A 22,951-nucleotide genomic window follows, 5' to 3' on the forward strand; every position below is an offset into this window, starting at 1 on the left:
GGCAGCGCCCACCCTCGCTGGCCGCCCGGTGACTGGAGCTCCTGGAGTGACGTCACGGCCGTGCGCACTTTGCGGTTGTGCTGTGGAAACCGGGTGGGAAGGAAGGAGCAAGCAGAGAGATCGCGGGAAGGCTGGACGGCGGAGGCGAGCCTGGGTGAGACAGGTAGGCGCGGCTGACCCTGCTGTTGCTACTGCGGCGGCTGATTCTGCTGCTGCTGCTGCTGCTGCTGCTGCTGCTGCGGGGGACGACGCAAGGGCTGGGACGGAGCTTCGGCATCGCCGGTGGAGAAGACCCCTGGGAAGCTCAGGGTTTGGGGGTACGTGCCTGTCGAGCCTAGTCGGCTTTTTAGACGCCGGAGAGCGGGAAACCAGGTTCGGTCCCTTATCCTGAGTATGAAGGCCACTCGGCAGTTCCAGCCCTGCGGCTGCCCCGGCTGCTGCTGTGCTGGTGGTCTCTCGGGGGACGGGGAGGGTTGCCTTTCTGGCTCTTCGCCCCACTCGGGTCGAAGCTTAGAGAGGCAGGCGAGGTTGTGCTTTGCTAGTAGTCATGCCGCGGGCTGAAGAAATCGTGGAGGAGGAGAAAGGCCAACACGTTTGGTGTGCCCGCACGTACTTCGTATGTGTAACCTCTGAACAGGGATGCCCCAGCCCTCCTGGCCTTAGCAGGATGATGTGGCTGTTAACTCTAAAATGTCAAAGTATGGTTCTGCCCTTCCAGCATTTCTAGGAAGAGCGATATATAGCAAGGTTGCGCTGGCTCCTTGTGACTTTACCAAGCCCTCTTTGTTTGGGGGCCAGGAGGAAGAGGCCTCTGGGCAAAGGTTGAATCTAACTAGCAGAAGGATGTACAATAACAGTTCGTTGGTGGCTGGGGTGTGGGGCAACTGTTGCTTCTTTCTTTGAGGAGGATGGTAGGAGGCGGCTAAATAACTAGTGCTGTACTGTATTCTTAATGTAGTACTGTAAAGCGCAGTCTGGCTAGGGCCCAATCAAGCTGCCTTGGCTTAAATTATTTTACAGGGTGGCCTTGAAGATAAAAATCCAAGGGGAGGATGGGTGGTAAAAAAAAAGTGCAAAACGTTCTTTAAGAGGGATAAAACTATTTTCAGACATCCATATTAGTATCTAGCAATTGGAACAAGCGTGGAATATAATTTTATTGTTATTGTTTTATTGTTTATTGAAAATGTCAATGTATGGGTAAAATTTACCATAATGCCCATGCCAATGCTGATCTCATTTGATTGGCAAGCTTGTATTACCCCACAGCCTTTCCTAATAACAGCCTTGGAGAAGATTGGCCTGCAGAATGTACCTTGGTATTAGTGATTTTATTTCTTTGTATAATCTTTTCCATCTCCATTCCTCATCTTGTGACTCTTTATTTTTCTCTCCTTTGAATAAGAAGTAAACTTACGTTGTTTGCTTTTTCTTTTCTGATGCATTCCAGTACTTGGGACTGAACTCTTTGGCAAGACCACTTCCCAAACTCCTTTTGAATGTCTTTCCCGGCCAGGGTTCTCTTCCTGATTTTCTTTAAGATTGAGATGAATATCTGTCTACCTTTCCACTATATTGTTTCAAAAACAAATTATCCAAATTGATTTTTGGTCAAAGATAAGATACTCATTCGTTAATTATAGTCTCTGTGTTTATTAATTGCTATTATTGTGAGGGTCATATGCTGGATCCAGTTGTTCCTTAATTTAGTTGCAGCTTTACAGGAAACTGTTCTACGGTTTTACTGCTGTAGTTCAGTAGAAATGTTGCAATTTCATTCGGATCCATTATGGTCTGTCACAACCATTGAGTTTTTTTATCTTCCTCATTCCTGTGCTACCTGTATTCATTTCAGTGCCTCACATTTATTACCAAAGTATGTTTTCAATTTCATAAATGATCAGAGTAAAATAACTGAATAATATGTAAAGTTAAATTTAATTACTATAAAATAAGACTGAATAAAAGTCATCACTTGAACAGCAGATAAAATAGTATAAAATAGAAGAATATATAAAAGATAGCGAAGAAAAAGTAAAGTCATTGTTCATAAAAGTAAAAAAAAAAAAAAAGACTTAAGAGGCAGAGATATTTGACTTTCCCTCTTTGGTCCTCATGATTTTCTGGAATGGGATAGTCATTTATGAAAGCAATATTGTGTGGCTTTGTGATTCCTGACTTTATTCTAAAGATACTAGTATCTTTTTGTGTTTGAGGGTCACTGTAGACAATTTCTTATAGGGAACATTAGAGTGCTTAGTGAAGGAGTAGTAGTGTAAAGATTTAAGGCAGGAAAGTTTGGTTTTGAAGAACATAAAGACACAAACATTGCCACCTTTCATTTATGATAAATATTGGGGGCAGCTAAAAGATCTGTTATGACATACGAATGTGTATGAGCGAAAGAAGTTGAACATTGTATCAGCCTATTGAGTCCAAACCTATTACAATATTTATGTCTCTTTGATGGGATAATATTGGAGCCTAAAAAGACAGACTTTGTTTACTATAAACTTGCTATAAACCATTGGTCTTACAAAACTGGTTCATCAAGTGCATGGCCGAGCTACATCACAGTTCAAATAATAGCTCACTGGTTAGGAAATGAGGGGGTGGGACAATTTCAACTACTGGAATCATCTGTTTCTTCTAGTACAACCTTCATCATTAGGTTTCTGTTGTGAGGATTAAGTGATTCCATGTGAGCTACCTGGCACTCCTTAGAACAGACGTGTCACACTCGTGACGTCAAGTGATATCGCACGACGTAGCGGAGCTTTTTCCCCATTACCGGCAATGGGGTGGGCGCGGTTTCCTCATGATACGTCCGGCCCATGTGCCAGCAGCTTGACACCCCTGCCTTAGAAGAAGAGCAAGACAGGAATAATTAAAAAATAATTATGAAGCAGAGTAGCCTTTGGCTTTCATATGCAACAGAAAATGCTGAGGAGTCCATGGAGGAAGAACTATAACTTCTGCAAAGACTTTTTCTGACCCAAACACATAGTAAGTAGGTACATGGAGAAAAGACTTCTGGTGAGGACTCATGGCGAACTAGGTGTCTCTGAGGGAGCAGAAACCGCATTATGGCAAGATTGGTGACCACATCTCTATGGATAAAGGAGAGATTGTGAGATTGCCCTCTTGCATTATTGACAGCTGCAGGAACTGAGTTTTCCACAATGGATTCATGAGGTAGCTGGAAATCAAGGGATTCTATCAAGTTTACAGCTGCAGAGTTCTGCTGAACGTCATTTTTTAATCACTTTTGAAAATTGCCAGTTATTTTTCAACTAGTGAGATCCTTTCAATTGACAAGTTTTCTAGGATGCACTGGATTAGTTTCCATTAATCCTTAACAAAAGTTTTAAAGAGAAGTTTAAGGATATTGCTAACTTAAAGATAAATTTTAAATATTTTTTTCGGAATAAGTAACAAAAGGTGATTAGAATGTTGATTAGATCATTGGTTTTGGAAAATTATAAAGGGACTAGGGGTCCGGATGGATTTGAAATAAGATTTTGAAATTGATTGTGAGGATCCTTTCTATGGGAAAATGCAATTGTTTTGAATTCTTGAAAGAAAACATGATAGGATGAGATTCTGAACAGTGGATGCTAGTGGTTGCTAGAAGTCCAAAGATTACATTAAAGTAGAAGAACACTTAAATTTGACTACTAACACAGAATGGAGCAAAATACATTATGCTGAACATTTCTGAGGATATTTGTAAGCAATGCATTCAGAAGTTAATCTTAAAAGTGTATGCCGTTATAGATAAATGACTTTTAAGAGATATTGTGGAACAGGAACAGATTTTGCTGGACAGGACTAGGACTGATTGAAAAGTGGATTTGAAAATGATAGGTTGAAATAGTGATATGTAAGATATTACACTGGATATAAAAATAANGCCTTAATAATGAAAAGAGATATGCAAGTGGCAAACCAAAAGAGTGAATTAGATAACTTTCTTATCTTGGATTAACAAAAGAGATCTGATAAAGTTCTGAAGGATTTTTTGAGAAGTTGAAATTTGAGGACATTATTTGAAGGGATTAAAGATCAAGATTATTAAAAGAAAAGGGAAGGAATATAAAGTGGATTTAGTTGAACAAGGTTAAAATATAGGTAATCCTCAATTTATGACCACAGTGGAACCAGAATTTCTGTTCCTAAGTAAGACACTTGTTAAGTGAGTTGTGCCCCATTTTACGACCTTTTTGCCGCAGTTGTTAGGTGAATCTTGTGGTTCTTAAGTGAATCTGGCTTCTCCCATTAACTTGGCTTCTCGGAAGCCAGCTGGGAAGGTTACAAATAGTGATCACAGGACTCCAGGACAGAGCAATTGTTACAAATACATGCCAGTTGTCAAGTGTCCAAATTTTGTTCACATGACCATGGGGATGCTGCAATGGTAAAGTCACGAAAACTAAGTCTCAGAATGAAGATTTGTAACAAATGTCAAAAATAACTTTAAAAGTTTCTTTCAGCATGTAAAAAACAAGAAAAAAAGTCAAGGAAATGACCAGTCCATTAATGGGAGAAGTTGGGAAGGAAGTGACAGGGGGACAGCAGAGCTGCTTAATTCATTCTTTGCATTTGTCTTCATGAAAAAGGAAAAAATAGCCCAACTTACTAAAAGCAGAACCATAAATGACAGATTAGGAATACAAGTTAAAATAGATAAGAAAATGGAAAGAAAACTCCTATCCACCCTAGATGAGTTCAAATCACTTTTGAATTGTTTTATTCTCCTTATGACAATCCATGAAGTAAGATTCATGAAAAACATGTTTTTGGAGTTTCAAATACTCAAATCTTGTATTCACTTGTATATTTATCCTCCAAACACCAAAGATTTGAATTTCAACGTACAGTACAGTTAGGGCCCATAAGTAAATAATTATCACCGGAAACAAATCTGTTTTCTAGCTGTTCCAGGTTTTCCCCTGTATTATACTTACTGGAAGATGAAATGAGATAAAAATTAAATATGAATCACTTTGAAGGCTTAAGTGTGTAGAGAACTGACATAATCTGCTGAGCAGTGTCAGGAAGATTATTTACTTACAAAACCAGTAAAGATAAAACTAAAAAAATGGTAAAGTTGCAAGGGTCATAGTAAAATCTGTTCATGCCTATTTCAAATTGCCAATACTTCTGTTTCTACACAGTAGTAGAAAGCAAAATACAATTGCTTAGCTATACATGGCAAGGCTGCTGATTGCTTTGATGTAGCATCTTTTTATTTGTTTTAGGTATTTAGAATACCGGGTATCCAACTTTCCAATGCATGATTTTAATTTTGACTTATATCCACATTTGCGGTTCATTAATTGCATCCAGTATGCATTGTAATAAATTCTGAAAATAAGATTAAATATTTTTATTTTTTAATAAATGAGTTTTTAATATATTGTATAGGAATATGCACCTTATTTATAACTTTATAATTTTAGTAATTATTTTTATTTTAGGGTTGTCAGCCTGATATCATGGTGTTGATGCTTCAGCTAGCATCATCTGTGAACAATATGCACAGTTATTTGTGGATAAAATTACTCAGACAATTCTTGGCTTGATAACATTTTGGGTAGTACAGTACTTGACATGTATCTGGATCAATTTCATGCATAGCTCAGTAGGTGTTATTCAAATGCAGTCTGACTTGTTAGGTCACCATTGGTCAAACAACTGCTCTAATGATGAAAACAGCACCATAAATCTATCAAGTTGACAAAATTATAGAATTAGATTTAAGTCTTCATTTGGGACTCCCATGCTCATTTCTCTGATTCAGTGTTATGTAATGGGTAAACAATGCTTGAAATAGGTGAAATTTTGTTTTTTTTCTAATAAAAAGATATTTCATCTTTTTATTGTTTAATATATCATGAGTCAGTCTTCTTCATTGGCCTGCCAGAGTTGTGCTTCTAAAATATAGCGATTTCTCTATCGCTGCTGTTGTATGGATGAACTACTTTTTCCTTGAGAAGCACTTAATGAAATTTTTCTGTGCTACCGTAGTAAACTTCTTGGGTATGGCAGCTGCTTCTAGGATTTTGAGTCAATTGGAGAAGCTGTGAAAAAACAAAGCTGCTCTAGCAACATCAACAGTACATGGAAAATTGCTTCATATTAATGAATATCTAACCAAGGTGTTTTTTTAAAAAAAATAAGCAGAGGAATCAAATGCTGTACCTTGGGAATGACTCAGGTTTCTTCCTCTTGAGATAATAATGCAAAGTGTGTAAACAAAAGCTCACATTTACCATAATTGCTTACCACCAGCAATAAAACATTTAGGGTTTACTAGGTTAAATGCAGTTACTTTCAAGCTTCTCTTCAAGGGAAGGATAAATGTTTTTTGCCCTAACAACCACACTTTGTGCTTTGCCTGGGGATATTTGCTTGCAAATATTGTTTTATGATATCAAGCGTCACTAAGGGGCAAAATGGTTGCCTTAAGCATTTTTATAATTAATTCTCCCCCAGTGGTAAAAATTGACCCAGTGTTTTGGAGGAGAATATTGAGAAGTTTAAAGAGATACAATGGATACTTTAGAACTCCACCATCCAGTACTGTCTATTTTGCCTCTTAACCACCACCTTTCAGTTCCTCTCAGTAAATCAGGTCTGAACATTTTAACCCACCCATTCTGAGGTTTTCAAGGGCTGAAAATGAGGTGCCAGAGAGCTGCCAATTGCTTCCCCTTGGTCTAAGAAGTCTGGTGCACCTGCTGGGGCTCTGCTTGATGATAAGTGTGATCATTTCTTTGTAAAAGGAAAAAAGTACTTTGAGATTTAGAAAAAATATTTCTGTTGATGATAGTATATGGCTCCCTAGCTGTAGATGAAATATAAAATTAAGCAAGTTGCTTATGAGATATTTAAAAGTATGTTCCTTGTTTAAAGAAAACAATTGAAAATAAAATCTGTTTCTGTATTTTTAGGGAACACATAAGTATCCTACATGAATTACGAAAATCCTCCACCATATCCTGGCCCAGGCCCAACTGCCCCTTACCCACCATATACTCAACAGCCATCAGGCCCTGGTCCATATCCTGCCTATCAGCCGGGGCCTGCAGGGCCATATCCAGCTGGTCAACCAGGCTACAATGGTTACCCACCATACGGATGGCAGAATGCTCCACCTCCAGGGCCAGTCTATGCAGATGGACCTAAAAATACAGGTAATATAAATTGTATAGATTGCATGATTTACTACAGATCTAATAGTTAAAGCATGTTAATGAGAACATGTTCAAAGGGTGTTTCTTATTATTGCTAAAATTTTATCCAACTTGACAATTCTTTAAAAAAAAAAGAAAGGATTTCTGTCTGTTACTATGTCTGTTACCTTTACTTTGTCTGTTACCTTTTCTCTTATTTCTTCTCTATTCTCTAACTGATAGTGATTAGGCTTGATCCAGAACTGGCCAACCTTTTCTTGACTCAGAAGTCAAGCAGGGTTGGACCTTATCAGTATCTGAACAGGAGTCTACCAGGGAATTATATAGAGTAGGTGATATTAATTAGGCAGCTTCAAGCAAAAATAATTGCAATTTGCTATATGATAAGAAGCAATGACATAGTTTGATCTGCATATACTTTTATTATTATTAGGAGTACTACAGTCCTTAACCAGATAATAAAGTTCTTATATAAACTGGTTATTTTTCAAATATAATGTAGTCAAGGAATTTTTTACTGCATGCATTTGCTACAAATTGGAATTGGAAGTGAATTAGTGTGAAACTACTATGATGATAAACTGAGGAGAAAGGAGCAGAATGCAGTTTCTTATTATGAGAAAATATTGTGTGACTTTTTCTTGCATGGTATGTAGACCTGTTTTGTATGCTGCCCATAAAACATCAGTTTCATTTTCCTAGAGAGCTGCTTCATATGTATGCTGATATCTCAAGTAGAATCCTTAATCTCTATCCGTTGAGAAATTGGAAGTTATGACTCTGAGCTAAGACTCTGTATTAGTTGATGAGATTAAATTGTCCTTTGCACGTGCAGACAGATGAACACCTGATGTTCTGCCAGTTCAAATGGCATTCTTAGCAGGAGAATGAATTCCATGAATAAAGCATATAGCCATGCTCTAATACTAATCTTTACTTAAGTGTTTTTCCTATTTTATTTGTTGAAACTGCCTGACATTAAATCAGTTGTTAAGGTAGTGATTGGATTATAGATTGTGTAATTCTTGCACAGGAATTAAAGAGAATTCTGGGCATCAGTAGATATGAAAATATTCATGAAGCCATAGAGGAGGGTTACCAAGACTAATTGGTGTACCAGTAGGCTGAAGTTTCTTAATGGGTGGTGATCAGGAATAAACAAAGTAGACATCTTGATTATTGCAAATTTGATTACTGTAAGTCTTATCTGACTGTTTACTTGTGGATTTTGTTTTACAAAATTAACTTGTAGATAGCTTCATGCTCTTTTCCTCTCATCTTCCCACTTTAGCTCCTTGTTCTGAATGTGTCTAAGAAGTTTTTTGTTTCCCTAAAATGTCTGATACCTAAGGAATACTTCCTTCCATGTTGCATACATTTTTTTTTTTATTTGGTCTTGTCTGGCCTAAGGGACTACCTCTGAAAAAGTTCTGTATTCATTCTTAATGCAGCTTGACAAAAACACATTCAAGCTAATCCTATGCTTAGATAATAATTTAAAATGAATAATAAATTCTCATTAATGGCCATTTTCTGTTTATTGTTTTACAGCTGATTTTGTTTTAAAAACATTGTTTTGCTACCAATATTAAGTTAGGTGATCCTTTCTTTTATAGACCACACTTCAAAGCAGTTATTAACAATCCTTGTTTCTTCTATGCTTAATCAGTAACTAATAATCTGTATAGGTGGAAACCAAACACACTCATGATAGAAGCAAAGGTAAGGTACCTCATTTTAAAATGAAACCACACAAATTGTTTGTATCGAGTAAAGTGGTACTTGTCATAAACGTCAAAGCCTACAGATAAAAAAAAGTAAGATTAACTCTGACCTACAGCCGATTAGATAACAAGTTTCCAAGGAGGCTGGTAGTTCAGTTTCAGTCAAAGGGTTTTATATGTGTGCCTGTGCATTTAAGATTTCAAAATCAATGCAGATATGGCAGAACCGGGTGGGGCAGAGGAGACTTTGGCCTTAGTTTTTATTTACAAGAAAAAAGGGACCAGAAGAGTTTGATATAAAATGTCCATTTTAGTCTAGTTCAATTACAGAAAGTTGGTGGTGCTATCTCTGGAATCAGCTGAAGGGCTTGTGAATTTCTAGGCTCAGTTTTTCCTAAGTGATGTTTCCACAACTGTCAAAAATCAGGATAAGAGAATTCTGACTAGCTAATTTTTCAGAAAAGAGCCCTTCCCATTTTTCACAGTATCTCTCCTTGTTTATCGTAAGAAAAGAACTGATATATTACTTTAATAGCCAAGCTGTAAGATGAAATTCAGTTTTGATTTTTTCCTTAGCTACTGCTCCTTGTTCAGATTTAAAATCATGAACATCATTTCTTTCTGCTTAAGTGAGAGTTTAGTGATGGCTGTTTGGAATATAGTCAAGATACTGAGTGACGACATAAAGTGGGTCTGCTTTGCATTTGATAGTTCATAAACAAGTGGCTAAAAGGAAATCAGGTAGTCCTTGACTTATAACCATAATTGAGCCCCCCAAAAATTATTATTAAGTAAGACATTTGTTAAGTGAGTTCTGCCCCATTTTACAACCTTTCTTGCCTCAGTTGTTAATTGAATCACTGCACTTGATAAGTTAGTAACCTGACCGTTAAGTGAGTCTGGCTTCCCAATTGACTTTGTTTTTCAGAAGGTCACAAAAGCTGATCAAATGACCTTGGGACACAGCGATGGTATGAACCACTTGCTCAGCATCTGATTTTGGATCACATGATCATGGGGATGCAAAGGTTATAAGTGTGAGAAATGGTCTGAACAAATCTCTTAAAAACCTCCAGTGATGGAACACCCACAACTTTCAGCTGCAAGCCATTCCTCTGACTGTTATCACTGATTAGAAATTGTTCCTTAATTCTAGGTTTGATCTCTCTGTTAAGCTTCCACTGGTTATGTCTGGTCCTGCTCTCAAGGGTCCTGCTCTTCTCTGTGACAACCCCTCCTATATTAGAATACTGCTATCATGTCACCATTAGTCCTTCTTTTCATTAGACTAAATATACCCAGTTCCCACAACTGTTCATTATAAGGTTTAGACTCCAGTCCCCAAATCATCTTTATTGCTTTTCTCTAAACTTTCTAGGGTCTCAAATGTTTCTTTTTTTGTATGTGTGTGTGTGTATTGTGGTAACCAAAACTGGACACAGTATTCCAAGTGTGGTCTTACCAGTGTAAAATAGTACTAGTATTTCACATGACCTTGATACTACCTCTGTGTTGATGCCACCTACGATTGCAGTGGCTTTTTTAGTAGCTGCAACACACTGCTCATACTTAACTGGTTATGCACCAGGACACCTAGATCCCTCTCACAGTTACTGCTGTTGATCTGATTCTGTTCTATATCTGTGCATTTAGTTTTTCTTGCCTAACTGTAAGACTTTAGTTTTCTCATCACCGAATTGCATTTTGTTGGGCCCAGTGTTCAAGTTGGTCAATTCCTTGATCTTAAGCCTATTTTCTAAGGCTATTTCCCACAGCTTGGTGTCATTTGCAAATTTGATGAGTTCCCCATATATCCCTTCACTTAAATAGTTTACAAAGATGTTGAAGGGTACTCAGGCTAAGACAGAATCTTCAAGTAGCCCACTGCAAGTTTTTCTCCATGTTGAGTTGAACCACATCAGCTCATTTTCAGTCCTCTGGTAGTTCCCCAGTGCTCCAGAATCTTTGAAAAATATGGTTCAGTGGTTCTGAGATCACGTCTGCCAGTTTCTTCAGAACCTTGGGGTGTAATCCATCTGGTCCTGGTGATATGAAGTCTGACCTACATATCCCTTTACCTCTTTCTCACTTTAACCAGCCCCTATCATTATAAAGAACACTGCTTCTAAAAATAGATCTATTGAGTAATGATTATTTCAGAAATGTATGTGAATGTTTCTTTTACTATTAAAAGCAACAAATGTTCTGGAGAAAAAAAGGAGAAAAATATGGAAAAATAATAATACAAGTAGCCCTTGACTTATAACTATTCATTTAGTGATCGTTCAGAATTACAATAGCATTGAAAAAAGTGACTTATGAACATTTTTCAGAGTTATAAAAAATGCAGGATCCCCATGATCATGTGATCAAAATTCAGATGCTTGGCAATTGGTTCATACCATGTGATTACCTGATAAGCAGAGTCAATGAGGAAGCCAGATTCATTTAACAACTGGGTTATTAACTTAACAGCAGTGATTCACTTAACAATTGTGGCAAGAAAGAGAGAAGGACTTAAAGGAGTTTCTTTCTCTATGGCTCCCCATCTTGCTTTGCATGAAGTGATACAGACCTGACCCCTTCCTCCAAATTCCTGAAGTGTTTATTTGGTTGTTCTAAAGAGAGTTCAGTTAGTCTGATGAGATTCTTGTAGGTAGGTAAATAGCAGTAAAGAAACTTCTCTGATCAGGTCAGGGTGTCATTCTGGTTCCTTTGTTCTGACACTTACTATTCAGCATTGGAAAGACAAAAACGTGTGGCTCCTGTTCAGGGCTTTGAAGAATTGATTACCATAAAAGTAGTCCTCAATTTACAATGGTTTCTTTAACAGTAATTCAAAGTTACAACAGCCTCAGAAAAATTGTCTTACAACCCACTCTTGGAAGTTATGATCATTGCACTACCCCCATGAAATTGAGTGCTTGATAATCAGCTTACACTGGAGTTGACCTCCAAAGAAAATTAATGGTTGCAGTGTCTTGTGGTCACATGACATCCCAGCCAATTGTGTGTGTATATTGTCATAGCAGAGAAGGTTTGGTTCAGAACAAGTTGAAGCCAAATTTTCTTTAATCTATGAACTGATTTTATCATTTATATCAAGTAGGGGAATTATGGCTGCATTCTGCCAGTCAAATATATTAATGCATTGAATGAATATTAATGCTTGGTTTGCTGACCATTTAGACCATATAATAATAATAATAATTAATAATAATAATAATAATAATAATAATAATAATAATAATAAAATAACAACAACAACAACAAATAATAATAATAATAATAATAATAATAATAATAATAATAATAATAATAATAATAATAATAATAATAATAATAATAATAATAATAATAAAGTTGGAAGGGACCTTGGAGGTCATCAAGTCCAACCCCCTGCTCAGGCAGGTAACCCTATACCATTTTGGACAAATGGCTGTCCAGTCTCTTCTTAAAAACTTCCAGTGTTGGAGCATTCACCGCTTCTGGAGGCAGGTTGTTCCACTGGTTAATTGTTCTAACTGTCAGGAAGTTTCTCCTTAGTTCTAGGTTGCTTCTCTCCTTGCTTAGTTTCCATCCGTTGCTTCTTGTCCTGCCCTCAGGCGCTTTGGAAAATAGCTTGACTCCCTCTTCTTTGTGACAGCCCCTGAGATATTGGAACACTGCTATCATGTCCCCCCTCGTCCTTCTCTTCGTTAAACTAGACATACCCAATTCCAGCAGCCGTTCCTTATATGCTTTAGCCTCCAGTCCCCTAATCATCTTTGTTGCTCTTTTCTGTATTCTTTCTAGAGTCTCAACATCTTTTTTACATCGTGGTGACCAAAACTGGATGCCGTATTCCAAGTGTGGCCTTACCAAGGCATTGTAAAATGGTATTAATACTTCACGTGATCTTCACAGTGCTAAGCTGTTAATGCAGCTTAGCACTGTTTTTTAGCAGCTGCAGCACACTGCTGGCTCATATTTAAATGATTGTCCACTAGGACTCCGAGACCCCTCTCACAGTTACTACTATTAAGCAAGGTACCCCCTATACTATACCCGTACATTTGGTTTTTCTTGCCTAAATGTAGAACCTTAATTTTTTCACCATTGAATTTCATTTTGTTAGATAGCGCCCAGTGTTCAAGTCTGTCCAGATCCTCCTGTATCCTAAGCCTGTCTTCTGGAGTGTTGGCTATTCCTGCCAGCTTGGAATCGTCTGCAAATTTGATGAGTTCACCATCTATCCCCTCGTCCAAATAGTTGATGAAGATGTTGAAGAACACTGGGCCCAGAATAGAGCCTCGGGGCACCCCACTACACACTTCCCTCCATGTAGATGTGGTTCCATTGAGGACCACATGCTGAGTACGGCCGGTCAGCCAGCTACAAATCCATCTGGTGGTGATGCTATCTAACCCACATTTTTCTATCCTATCAAGTAGTAGGTTGTGATCTACTTTATCAAATGCCTTACTGAAGTCCAAATAAATTAAATCCACAGCATTCCTCTGATCCACTAATTTTGTCACTTGGTCAAAGAATGCAGTAAGATTTGCCTGGCATGATCTATTTTTGACAAACCCATGTTGGCTTTTAGTAATGACTTTGTTTGCCTGTAGGTGTTCGCTGATTCGTTGTTTGATTATCTTTTCCAGAATCTTCCCAGGTATTGAGGTCAGGCTGATAGGTCTGTAATTTCCTGGATCCAGTTTTTTTCCTTTTTTGAAGATGGGAACTACATCAGCTCTTTTCCAGTCCTCTGGTAGTTCCCCAGTGCTCCAGGAACTTTGAAAAATATAGTTCAGTGTTTCTGAGATCACATCTGCCAGTTCCTTGAGAACCTTGGGGTGTAATCCATCTGGTCCTGATGATTTGAACTCGTCTAGGCTGGACCGGTGCTCACTTACCATTTTCTTGCCTATCTTAACTTGTGTTTCTATTCTGTTTTTTATGGCGCTATTTTTATAGGTTGGTCTGTTTTTTCCCTTTGTGTAAAGACAAATGCAAAAAACAAGTTAAATAGTTCTGCTTTCTCCCTGTTGCTTGTCATCTTCTTGCCACTTTCCCCTACTAATGGACCAATCATTTCCTTCACTTTTTTCTTGTTTTTTACATGTTGAAAGAAGCTTTTTTTGTTATTTTTGACTTTGGTCGCAAGCCTTAGTTCATTTTGAGCCTTAGCTTTCCTCACTTCATCTTTGCAGGCTCAGGCTATTTGCTGATATTCTGACTTAGTTATGTGTCCCTCTTTCCCCTTTCTATACTTGTCCTTTTTATCTTTCAATTTATCAGAGAGTTCTTTATGCAGCCATGCTGGTTTCTTTTGAGAGCTGTTATTTTCCCTCTTTGTTGGTATTGTGCTAGACTGGGCTTTTATTATCTCACTTTTCAAAATTTCCCAAGCTTCTTGAGTTGTTTTCCCCTGGAGGATTCTCATCCATGGAATCCTTCCCAGGCCCTCTCTAAGTTTATTGAAATTAGCTCTCTTGAAGTCCAAGACTCTAGTTTGATTGTGTTCTTTTGCTTGTGCTTCTATAATGTTGAATTCCAATATTGCATGATCATTTCCTCCCAAGGTTCCTATGGCTTCAGCGCCTTCTATCATTTCATCTTTGTTAGTGAGAATTAGATCCAAAATGGCTAATCCCCTAGTTCCCTTCTCCACTTTTTGGGAGACAAAGTTGTCTGCTACGTTTGTCAGGAATCTGTTTGATCTTCCACTTGGTGCAGAGTTTGTCTCCCAGTTAATGTCAGGGTAGTTAAAGTCCCCCATTATTATTGTGATGTGCTTCCTACATACCTTACTAGTTAGCTGACTAGCAAAAAGTTCATCTATTTCCTCTGTTTGGTTGGGTGGCCTATAGTATACACCTATGGCAATGTCATTCCCCCCCCCCCTTTTATATTGACAAAAAAGTGCATTCAAGACAGTTTTCATCATTGTTGTGCTCTATTTCTGTAGAGATGTAGTTATTTTTTATATAGAGAGCAACTCCACCTCCTCTTTTATTTGGTCTGTTTCTTTTAAATAATTTAAATCCCTCTAGCTGTGTGTTCCATTTGTGGGTTTCTTCCCACCATATTTCCGTAATGGCAACAACATCATATCTGCCCTCATTAACCTGAATTTCTAGTTCACCCTGTTTGCTGTTCATACTCTGTGCATTGGTGTATAGACATTTCAGTCTTTTATGACTGACCCTGTGTTTACTTTCTACATAACCTGTGTGGTGCCTGAGTTCCTCTATTGTCTTACCACCTATTTGGTTAGTGCACTTTGTGTGGCACTCGCTATTGAAAGCTTGATTTTGCTTGACAGCAAGGTTGATATTCTTGTCCACACACACATCTATGTTACATGCACTGATAGCCCTATAATTTTTAGATTGCCGGGGACAGGGATTAACTCACTGTCCCTGCTGTTTAAATATTCCTCCAGAAAATCTGTGGATTTAAAGCCGAATAACTCAGTCCCTTTCTTTGATGGATGTAAACCATCTCTTTTGTACATTTTTTCATTGGACCAGCTACTGACATCGTGACTAATATATCCAAAGCTTTCCCCTTTACACCACTCGTTTAGCCACATATTGATTTGTGATATACGCTGGCCTTTTCCATTTTGCTCCTTATACACTGGTAAAACCTCTGAAAAAGTAAGCCTACAGCCTATTCTGCTAAGTTCCTGCCCCAGGCTCTGGAAATCATTCTGCACAGAGTACATCTTTTTGGGACAGATCGTTAGTGCCAAGATGTATATGTGTATGCGGGCATGCTTGTGTGTTTGGGTATCATAAAATTGATAATTTAATTTTTAAAAAGTAACAATCTAAAGATTCAAAATGTATAATGTATTTGGAAAATTCTTAGTTGATCCATAATATTTGATAAATGTAAAATATTTATTAGAACAGCTCTTAATACTAAAAAAATGCTTTTTGTAGGATTTAACTGCTGTATTTCTTGCTGACCACAAATATGGAGCACTTGGTAATAGAAATTGCTACAATTGTAGCAGATTTTGAATTTCCACTGACTATACATTACTTGATAAAATTATCCCCTAGATAGGAGATACTGCTCTTGTATAAAAAATGCATCTTCAAATTTTATGTTACCTAATGTGGTAAATATCTGGCTCCTCTTGGAGAGTCATCTACAACTGGGCCACCGGGCTGCGTGAAGGGATGGCCAGTGCATGTGCGTGTGTGCATGCACTCACCCCGCACACTCATGCTAGTACCGCCCGAGCATCCCATCGCTGCTAGCGCTGTCACACCAGCACTAGTGCCGCCCTGAGCGTCCCGCTGGTGCTAATACCACCCCATTTGCAGCCCCATTTGCATGTGCACATGCGCTCGTGTGGCCTGTTTGCACATGATTGTGCGCTTATGCGTGGCCCATTTGTGTGTGCATGCATGTGCGTAATGGTGCCTGCCTCCCTTTCTGGGCTGCCAAATCAAAAAGGTTGGTGACCTCTGATCTACAATCTCTTTATTTTCCATAAAATCTGTAGTCATATGGACTAAAAATTGGCTAATACACACTTTTGGAAAACTGTAAAAAAAATAGGAAAGTTACAGGAAAAGTTTTTAAAAGTTAAAAAAACAGCAAACAAAAGCCATACGTGTTATGTGTATCTGTAGGTATATCAAAAACTTAAAAATAAAATAATAATCTAAGACTTCCAGGTGGGACATAGCTCTTCTCCTTTCAAAGTGGAAGAATTAAAAACAGATTTTAGAATCTCATACTTCTTTAATTTAGGTGCTCCTACAACAATAAAATTCTTGCCCAGCACTTCGGTCATAAAACTTTTTCAAAGCAGTATCCAGGAACAAATAAGCAGAAATGCTAGAAAAAGGAAGGAATTGATCCCTTTTCGTTTAGCTGTCAGAGAAACTTTACTGAGTTCCTTCTAGTATTGAGCCATCTGTAAAGAAAGACATGGAAAAGTCAAGATCATCTTGGCTTTCCATTCATGGGGTCCCAACTACCATGACAAATGCAGAATATGGCCTCATATAATAGATTTTAAGTACCTACAACAAGGGATTACACTTTTGAGCTGAATGGGTCTCCTGAATATATACTTACACCCCTACTGCACTGTTAAAATTTGATATTCTTTTTTTGCTAAAAGCTGCTTTGATAAATGGAATATTTAAAAATGTAAATTATTTCTGCAATAAATGACCTATTTCTCTAACAGTTTTATCTGGAATACATTCAATCAAGCAGAATAGGAAAGAGCTTGTAAAAGAATCTCAGCTGGGATTTCTTTTGTTTTTGTATGTTCAGCCAAGGCTGTCTATCAGCAGGCAGCTTTTCCCTCTCTGTAACAAAAATAGAATTTCATCCACTGACTGCTGGAGGCAGCCCATGGTAATATTACTACACACAGATGATAGAGGGATCCTCACTGATGGAGCTAAAACACTTCACTCATTATCCTTCTTCTATATAGAGCAACAGCTGCTATTAAATTGCAAGAGAATTAAGATCATGGTATTTTCAAACAGAGAAACGTGATCTGAATCATAAATGAACAGAAGCTGATTTAACTATCTAGGCCTAGGGATGATTTTCCATTCGTCTGAAAATTGAAAAGTGCATGGTTTATATCAGTGCTTTTTTTCTTTTTTTTAAAAAAAAGGTGCCGGAACTCACACACGTCATACAACCCGCCTTGCCTACCCTACAAGGTTCCATCCAAAAAGGTGCCGGAACTCCGTTCTGGGCGTTCTATGAGAAAAAAAGCCCTGGTTTATATAGTCCAGAATACATTGCAACTATTTTCTATGGAAAAGGAGATCAATAATTTCCATTTGCTATAACTGTGTCTAAGGCCCTAGCACAGTGGTGGCGAACCTATGGCACGGGTGCCAGAGGCGGGCCCTTAGAGCCCTCTCTGTGGGCACGCATGCCATCACCCCAGTCCTAGGCCTTCAGCTGGGTTTTATAAAATCATTTCGCTTTAGGCCTCTGCCGCTGTGTGCAAAAAAAAAAAAAAGGTTCAATCAATCAATTTCAACTTCTCACGGGAAAAAAAAGATCTTGCAAAGTTGGAATTGCTTGATTGAACTTTTTAGTCCCACCCAGTCTGCCATTACCACCGCAGCCACGCCCACCCAATGGGCCACACCCACACGGCACTTGACGATGCATAAGTGGGTTTTGGGTTGCAGTTTGGGCACTCGTTCTCTAAAAGGTTTGCCATCACTGCCCTAGCATAACTTCTCTATGGAGTGGAATTAGATTTAGGAAAGTAAGTCATCTCTATCTGAGACTGTTTCTGCATTGCTGCATTCAGAATGCAACATGCCCCTTGGACCTTCCTACCTGTCCTAAATGACATATTGCATTTCATATACAATATTTTGCTTAGAGATGGGTATCTTAAGATTTGAAACTCGACTATAGGTGATATGTAACTTTCAGTTAAAGCCAAATTTCTTATCACAGATAAGAATTATCTTCTAATACGAGTAGATGCCTTTTTGTGAATCATGAAAACTGAAGGTAGAATGAAAAATGCTGCAGACTGAGCTGTCTCCCAAAATGTTGGTGGGGACGGGCTGTGTACATTGCGCAAGCAAGAGAGATGCTCAAGCAGAGATTTAATTGATACTGGAGACTCAGAAAGCTCAAGGCGCAATCTTTGCAAGTACAGTAGCTGGGTTCCAGATTTCCCAACTCCCTCGTGACTTGGGCAACACAAAGTATATACATTTCAAAAAATAAAATATATGCAGTACAAAAAGCAGATATGTGGGGAAATTGTAAAAAGGTCTCCCAGACCAATTATCCCCACAACAGTTCTGCCACTTAGATCTGAGTCAAAGCTTGAGAGAAAAGCCAAGTTCTAAGGACTTTTAAAACAAAGTCAGGATGGGAACCATGTGAATCTTTTGGGAGATTGTCATTCCAGAGGGAAGGTGCTATCACAAAGGAGGTCTTCTTTCTGGAACTCATCAGATGGCATTATTTAATCAATGGGACATGCAGCATACCAACTCTACCAGGCTGTGTAGGATGGGCACCAACTACAAATCCCTAAGCAGCACAATATCTGAAACAATTTACACTTCATCTTTATACATCTTAACATTCTCCCTGCAGACATTCTCAACATTAGGTATAAGAATGGTTCATGTGATGCAAGACCCTGCTTGTGTGGGAAACAAATGGTAGAAATATCCCGATCCAGCTTTTTTAATTGTGCCTTATTCTATAGAGGCATCCATTGCAGCCTGATAACCACAAATTCCAGGTTTTCCAGGTGTTTAAGGAAACTTTCTGATTGCATGAATAGTAGAAAAAATTCTCTTTGGCAACTTATGAGTATGGCGAGGTCTTCCATTTTATTATTCAATATTGTATTTTGTATTGATTTAATATTATCAGAAGTAGTGTAATGCATATTTTTACACTAGTCTCATTGCTTGATTGCTAATAGCCTCTGTTTATGAGTGCAAATTGACCAAACATTACAAGATACTTTTCTAATTAAATTTTGCTGTTTGACTAATTCTCTGACTACCATTTCCTAAAGTTATGGTTCATTTGTACTGTTCATTGCTCTACCATTTTCTTTTCCTACTGGCTATGAGGCAGAGTCTTTTTGATTTCTGCAAAGCGAAATCATCTCTGTCAGAATATAAGATTGTGTTGGAGTGCGAAGTGCAGGTCTCGCTATGATGTTTTTTGGCATGAAATGTCATTTTATTTTGCAAAAAGGTGTTCAGAAACTAGCTCGTTCAAGAGACTGCCTCTAGAAGGAGGTAGTGGATTGTTTTTGTTTTGGAATGTATAAACCTGCTGACAGCGGTTTAGGTATCTGTGTAAACTGTGTGCTGTTGCATCTATAAATATTTTGTGGAGTGATATAATCCGCAGGTAATTTTGTTTGGGGAATATGTCCATTCTCCATAAAATAAATAAATCAAGAAGTGCTGCATATTATGAAAGCTGCAGCACAAAGCTTTCATTACTTTGGCAAAATTTGCCTAAAGCAGTCTTGCTCACCTGGTCCCCTTGAGACATTTTGGATGAAGAGCTCTAAATAGGAAATAAAAACATGTATTTTATTCAGGATTCGATTATCTTGCTGCTGATCTCTCAACGTTTCCAAATTGTTTTCAAAGAGCTGTGTATAAATGCTTCCCTTCCCTTCTTTTCCCACAGCATGAGATAACAACTTGAAAATGTGGATACTATCTTGTAGGCTGGGAAAAGAGTGGGTTGGGGCTAATCTCCCTCTTCCCGCTGCTTTCTCCATAATGAACTCTCTTGCATACTTGAACAGTGTTGGTTTCCCATGCAGCCCTCTGCAGTCTGCAGGGTGACTAACGGTCAGTTTCATTTGTCATGAAGCAGAACCAGAAATCCAGCAATGGGTCTTCCAGTTAGTTTTGACTTTTAATATTTTGAGTGTAATAAATTTTCATATCTTGAAATCTTCCCAAATTATTGTAACTTTACCATTTACTAAACAAATCAGATGTTTTCCTTTTCCTGGATGCCATTTAAAGTAAATTGCCTAAATATTAAGTTACAAATAATGTAAAAGGCAAAAACATTTTGAAAAAGGTTATAAGAAGAAAAACTGGAATTTCCATATTAGTCCTCTGCCTTCAGCCAGGAGAAGAGGTCATCTGAAATGACAGTCAATCCACTGACCATTAGCTTAGTAAAGCTTATAGTTCTATTAAGAATGTCCTCCTTTTGTTAGTAATTATTTTTTAGTCACTGTTGCCTAAGTTGTCCTTAATATCATGCCTACATGTTTTCATCTTCTGAATACCATTTTCCCCTTCTCTCCTACTCTATAAGGACCAAAATGTTGCAGCATTTTTCTCCAATCTGGAATGCTTCCTTGTTTCCAAATAGGGTTGTCTCTAATTGTGGAACTAGTTGGAGGTCAAACTTTAAAGCTATTTTTATTTCCTTGAAGGCCAAAAGAGACTACAGATACAGAGTGTCATCTTACACTGGGTGCATTCTGGTAGGAAAATCCTTTAAAGAAATACCTTCTCCAATATTGCACAATTGAAACTTGGAAATATTTCCTTTGACAAAATACAACCATAGTGGCGACTGTGTTGTTCAAAATGTTGCAGGAAGTAATTAAGATTGACCTGTTTAGTGCTTTTTTATCCAACAGTTGGATTATTAGTTCCGATATCTCAATTTCTATAGATTCTCTTTTGAATCGTGTTATTTACAGAAGTTTCATTTGGAGACCCATTTGTAAAGTGCTTGGATGCAGTCTTCCATTTTCTATTAATAACTTTTGAGTTTTCCTAGCTTAGCTGAAAAATTTCTAGTGATTTCTTTGATCTAGTGATTTCTTTAAAGTGTCTTTTATTTTCATTATTTTCTCATTATTTTCCTCTATTAAATTTCTGAATTAAATATCTTTCCTTGTCCTTAAATAATGTACTGTAAAAATTTGTGTTCCTATTGTGCATTGCTTCTGTTCAAAGCTTCCAAGTTGTTTTTGTTGCTATCATGGTAATTGCCCTAAAAGGCATTTGGATTTTTTTCCTCTTTGAAAAATAGGTTACAGTACTTCAAATAAATAATTATAGTTTACATTTTGCGTATAAAATTTAGCTTTAAAGAGCCATTTAAAATGGCAGAGACAAGATCTATACAATGGCAGACACGTATCTGAGGCCATGGAAATGATGCATCTACAGTTCTTTGGATGTGTATCCTCACTTCCATGACTTTTTAGTCATAAGCACTTGTGCCAAGCTTACAATGAATGTAAGTGTACTAGTCCAGGGGTCCCCAACCCCCGATCCATGGCATGCCAGCAACCGGTCCGCACAAACACGCAAAGCCCCATCTGTGGGATGCAGGCAGCACACAAAACCACACAACCTCCGATCTGCGGAAAAACCTCTCTCCATGTAACCGGTCCCTGGTGCCCAGAAGGTTGGGGACCTCTGTACTAGTCAGCTATCTTGAGCCAGAAGGTGCTGCTCAGAATGCAGTGTAGCATCAGTTGAGCACATGAAGCCTAAGCTATCATTCAGTTGCCTGCATTTGCATAAAAGATTGGAATTAAGACATGGTTCCTCAAGCTTTGATGATGTGTCTTTTCTTTTCTCAGTGTACGTTGTGGAAGAACGGCAAAGAGATAACTCTGGTGAAAGTACCTGCCTGACAGCATGTTGGACTGCATTGTGCTGCTGCTGCCTTTGGGACATGCTGACCTGAGATCCCTGAGAAGCAAAGCCTTTTAATACCTCTCTCTTGTAGTGCTATGCAGTCTCTTCCTCCTCCTCCTGCTCCTCTTGTCTCTTCTTTTCAGCAGCTTTTTAGTACTGTAATAAATGAGATGCTTTGTCCGAGCATAACATGCCTGCCAGAGTTGGATGCATGAAGCTGAATACACCCTTTTTGATTTGAGTGGAGAATCCCCCTCCCCTCTTCTTACAAAATGTACTATATTTTGTTCATCAAAATGCTTTTAATATAAATTATGTATTCATAATTTACACATACTTAGAAATGGAATAATATGCAATAATTTAAGGCAGTTTTTGTTTTCTTTACTTGCTTATTTTCTGTTTTAATAAACTTTGTCCAATAAAATGTGATCCAGAAATCGGTACGGTACTGATCAGTTTTTTTCCTGAAAATATTTAGAACACTAAAAATGCCATTTATTTGCATACTGGCTCTCAAAGATAGGATAAAAGACTATCCTTTTTGTGTCATCCATTATTATCTAAATAAGAGAAGAACCAGTGGGGTGTGATGGTTAAACTATTAGATTATAAAGAGGGAGATCCAGTTCTAAGTCTACCTTCAGCCAAAGTAGTTCACTGGGTGATTTTTGGCTAATCTCTCTCAGCTTAGCCTGTCTCACAAGTATACTTGCAAGAAAAGTGGAAAAAGATAACATTATTGGACTAACTGCTGTCAAGGAAGTAATGGTCATTGCTTTTATTAGGATAGTCAAATTCATGAAGAAGAATAATTACTCTTGAAGTTGATGGGGCTGTCTTACCTCCAGAATCA

At 38.0% G+C, this 22,951-nt stretch overlaps 1 protein-coding gene across 3 annotated transcripts; it reads left to right on the forward strand.

Annotated features, from left to right (window-relative positions):
- The first annotated feature begins 34 nt into the window (after positions 1-34).
- On the forward strand, positions 35-22,539 carry CYSTM1 (cysteine rich transmembrane module containing 1). Of its 3 annotated transcripts, none has more exons than XM_015812155.1 (3): positions 35-163; positions 6,957-7,199; positions 22,038-22,539. In XM_015812155.1, the coding sequence occupies exons 2-3, from the start codon at positions 6,977-6,979 to the stop codon at positions 22,142-22,144; spliced, it is 330 nt and encodes a 109-aa protein (XP_015667641.1). In that variant the 5' UTR covers positions 35-163; positions 6,957-6,976; the 3' UTR covers positions 22,145-22,539. The 3 variants fall into 3 exon arrangements, with proteins under 3 accessions (XP_015667641.1, XP_015667640.1, XP_015667642.1); XM_015812154.2 differs by having other exon boundaries at positions 42-317; XM_015812156.1 differs by lacking the exon at positions 35-163 and adding an exon at positions 2,988-3,006.
- The last annotated feature ends 412 nt before the right edge of the window (positions 22,540-22,951 follow it).

The sequence above is a fragment of the Protobothrops mucrosquamatus genome, unplaced genomic scaffold (assembly GCF_001527695.2).
Source record: "Protobothrops mucrosquamatus isolate PMUCROS unplaced genomic scaffold, P.Mucros_1.0 scaffold71, whole genome shotgun sequence".
Classification (NCBI taxonomy): domain Eukaryota; kingdom Metazoa; phylum Chordata; class Lepidosauria; order Squamata; family Viperidae; genus Protobothrops; species Protobothrops mucrosquamatus.

Bases quoted from the DNA above. Each gene is read 5' to 3' on its own strand.
- CYSTM1 (XM_015812155.1), top strand. From the start codon at position 6,977: ATGAATTACGAAAATCCTCCACCATATCCTGGCCCAGGCCCAACTGCC. The intron at 7,200-22,037 runs GTAATATAAATT...TTCTTTTCTCAG, and splicing joins AGATGGACCTAAAAATACAG to TGTACGTTGTGGAAGAACGG.